Source organism: Myotis davidii, unplaced genomic scaffold (assembly GCF_000327345.1).
Source record: "Myotis davidii unplaced genomic scaffold, ASM32734v1 scaffold1286, whole genome shotgun sequence".
NCBI lineage: Eukaryota > Metazoa > Chordata > Mammalia > Chiroptera > Vespertilionidae > Myotis > Myotis davidii.
The window spans coordinates 141,153-144,900 of record NW_006296619.1 but is presented as its reverse complement, the minus strand read 5'-3'; the positions used below and the strand labels follow the sequence as shown (position 1 = coordinate 144,900).

The following is a 3,748-nucleotide window of genomic DNA, read 5'->3' as shown; positions in this document are numbered from 1 at the left end:
GTGCAGCAGCAGCCGGTCCAGGCCGCCCAGGCCGCGGAACACGTGCTCCGTCAGCAGCCGCAGGCGGTTCCCGTGCAGGAAGAGGTGGCTCAGGTTGGCCAGGTCCGCGAACAGGTCATCCTGGGAGGAGGGGTGGAGAAGAGAGAGGTCCTGAGACGGGTGGGGAAGGAAGGGGAACGCTGTGGGAAACAAGTTGACGTTTCTTTTGCTTTTTAAATATGCATTGATTGACTTCAGAGAGAAAGGGAGAGAGAGGAACATCAATGATAAGAGACCATCATTGATCGGCTGCCTCCTGCACGCCCCCTACTGGGGCTGGAGCCCGCACCCCGGGGGGCGTGTGCCCTTGACTGGAATAGAACTCCGGACCCTTCAGTCCGCAGGCAGATGGTCTATCCACTGAGCCAAACCAGGGCCAACTTGGCTTTTCCTTTTGGAGTCCTGGGTTTGAATCCTGCCTCTAACCTAGTTAGAGGTTACTGTGGAAAAGGTGATGTAATTGAGGCCAGTGGTTCTTAAACTTAAGGGACCATCAGAATGCCCGGGGATCCCGAAGCGCTGCCCTCGGAGTTTGTGATGTAGCAGGTGGGGCCCGAGAATCTGCCTGTCTACAAGTTCCCAGGAGGTGCTGCCTCTGCTGGTCCGGGGACCACGCTCGGAGAAGAAGACACTTGTTCAGCTTGCAGACGGAGGAGCCTGACCTCCTGACCTCAAACCCTGGACCTATCATAGCTGGCTGTGCCCCCTTGGGCAGGTCACAGTATCCCTGTGCCTCCGTTTCTTCATCTGTAAGACGTGGAGATTAAATGAAGCAGCGCGTGTGAAGGTGCTTAGCACAAGGTTTCCATGTGGGAGGCATTCGAGGAGTTGGCCATTATCTGTAACTTGGCCAAGCCAGTAATCTCTCCAAGCCTGTTGCCTCATCGATGAAATGGGGATGAGTGTGCCTCCTCATGGGCTTGTCCTGAGGATTAAAGAAGATGATCCGTAAAGATCAGATGGCGAAGTGCTGGGCACAGTGCCTGGCACACCGGTATCCAGTCCAATGATGAAGCCCACAGGCTCAGGAGTCACAGCCCCTGGTGCCCATTCAGCTTGCCCTCTTCCCAGCTGCGTTACTTTGGGCAAGTTATTTAGCCTCTTACAGCCTCTTGTTTCCTCAGACTGTATAACTTGGAGAATACCCCCATACTCAGAGGCTGGGGGAAGGGTAGATGAGATCATGCTGTAAGGACCTGGTGGGACCTCCACCATGCTCAAGAAATGATGGTTGCCAAAACCGGTTTGGCTCAGTGGATAGAGCATCGGCCTGCGGACTGAAGGGTCCCAGGTTCGATTCCGGTCAAGGGCATGTACCTGGGTTGCGGGCACATACCCAGTAGGAGATGTGCAGGAGGCAGCTGTTCGATGTTTCTCTCTCATCGATGTTTCTAACTCTCTATTTCTCTCCCTTCCTCTCTGTAAAAATTCAATAAAATATATTTAAAAAAAAAGAAAAGAAATGATGGTTGTTACAGTAGGGGCTCAGTTAGATAACTGAGGAGCTCTCGGGGTCCAAGAGTCCTGCTTTTAGGCTAAGATATTAAGGGGATCAGGTGTCAGCTCTCCCCCACCCCCAAAGCCAGCCAGGGAGGGGAAAGAAGGCTGCTGCCTGATGTCCTACGTCACTGCCCCCTTAGAAGGGCTGTCCTACTTGTCTGGGGCTGGGCAGTGCCCAAATCAGGCCATGCTCATCTTGGACGGTGGTTCAGAATGAAGGGGGGTGGGGGTGGGCGTGGGGAGTGGATATGCTCCATGGGTGGGAGGGCCCAGGGGCTGGATTCTGCATTTTAACCGGCTTACTAAGGTGATGATCAGCTCCAGCGTCCACCAGCCCAGCCCCCTTTTTACAGAGAAGAGCACTGAGGCCCAGAGAGATGGAGAGTTTGCCAGAGGGGACCAGAGCCCCAGGACTGAGGCCCCCCCTCCGTGATGCAGGACATCTCTGTGGTCAGCGGGCCCAGGAGGCCTGGTTCTCAGGGACACAGGCATCCTCTATGCTCCAGCCAGCGCACCCTGGGCGACCTGTTTCCCGACTGTGGCTCTCCCACCCTTCCCTGTCTGGGGGGATGACCCCCCCTACCCCACCCAGGAGTCTGGTCAAAGGCTCTCAGGTGGGGGCAGGGCATTGACTCCCAGCCCACACCCACAGCCTCCACCTTCCTGTGCTCCTGCGTGTTCTCGCCCCCTCCCATCTGGCTTCCGCCCTCTCCGACAGGAACTGCGCCTGCCAAGAACCCTCCTCTTGGCCACATTGAGATCCGTCCCCCTCAACCTTCTCGGCTGCCTCTGACACCAGCATTCTCCACTCCCTGTGCCTCCCCCATGCTCAGCTCAGGTCTCTAGCGGGCTCCCTGGACCTCTGTTGCCCAATTTAGCTTGGTACCCTTGTCTTCTTTCTGGTCCACCCTGAGAGTGGGCTCTGAGTCCCTTCTACTCAAACACCTAGCCAGGGTCTCTCTTTTTTATGGGTGTCATTAAGAGTGGGACACCCTCAGAGATACCTGTGAGAGGATTGGTGGTGGTGGTGGTGGGGGGAGGGGTTTGAGGAAGCACAGGTAATGGAGTTTGGCTTGGGAGGGTCAGGAAGAGAAGATCAAAGGTTCAGAGCCCCTAGGGCCTAGGGAATTCAGGCGCCTTTGGCCCACAGCCCCGATTTTTGGGCTACAAAATTCCTTGATTCTACCCTCCTCTCCTTCCCCTTTTTCCCTCTGCAAAAGTTCTGCCCCTTTCCTCTCTGAACCTCAGCTTGGGGGTCCATTTCCCCTCCCCCCATCCAAGCTGTTGCCAAATCCCGCTGCCACTTCCTGAGCTGCAGCTCTCAAATCCAGTCCTCTCTCCACTGTTAAAACCTTCTCTGTGCATTAATAAGCTCTTGACTTTCACAGCCCTCGCCCTCCCCCACTACCCTCCCTATCGCCCCCTCCCTCTGGGCTGAGAGTGGCTGCTAAAGTCATCTTCTTCCATTTCCAAAACCACATTTCCCTCACCTCCCCCAGCCAGTTTACAGCTCTCCACATCCATATGGAATCAACGCAGCATCCCTGCCCCCCTTCTCCGGACAGCATCCTGCTCTTAACCATGCCTCCTTCCCACCCTCCCAAGCTCCAGTCTTTGGCACCAGTGGCTGAGCTGTGTGACCTTGGGCAGCTCCAGGAACCTCTCTGAGTCTCAGTTTTTTTTTTTTTTTTAATCTGTGAAACAAGGGACTTGAGATAGTTGATCATTAAGATCCATCCTCATCTGATATTTATGAGTGAGTGAATCCTGGAATGTACCTCATTCATTCAACAAAGCTGTATTGAGTGCCTCCTCTGTGCCAGCCCCCCTCCCCCCCTCACAGAGATCACCAACCTATGCCTGGTGTCATTGTCATGGCCTGCGTCAGCATAGGCAAGCAGATGACTTACTGAGCTTTCACTATGGGCCAAGCTCTGCGCTACACACGTCTCCTGTAGCAACCTGATCATCACAGCCCTATGAAGCAGATGTTATTATCTCCCCTTTCAGAGATTAGGAAAGGGAGGCTGGGAGAGGGCCAGCCTAGGTTTCAACAGCTAATATGTAGTAGAATGTGGACACGAACTCTGGAGACAGGGTTCTGAACGGCTACACTTGAGTCAGACAGACCTGGGCCAATCCTAGGCCGAGCCCTTTGCTAATAGTTGGGTGCCCTTGGGCTGATGCCTTATTTCATTGAGCCTCAGTG

The 3,748-nt window shown here is 54.7% G+C and overlaps 1 protein-coding gene across 1 annotated transcript in view; it reads right to left on the bottom strand.

The window, feature by feature from the left end:
- Positions 1 to 3,748, bottom strand: part of RTN4RL2 (reticulon 4 receptor-like 2) — a 15,339-nt gene that overhangs the window by 5,793 nt on the left and 5,798 nt on the right. Inside the window, exon 3 of the mRNA XM_015569335.1 lies at positions 5 to 120. Coding sequence (XP_015424821.1) covers positions 5 to 120 — 116 coding nt within the window. The remainder of the gene's footprint in view (positions 1 to 4; positions 121 to 3,748) is intronic.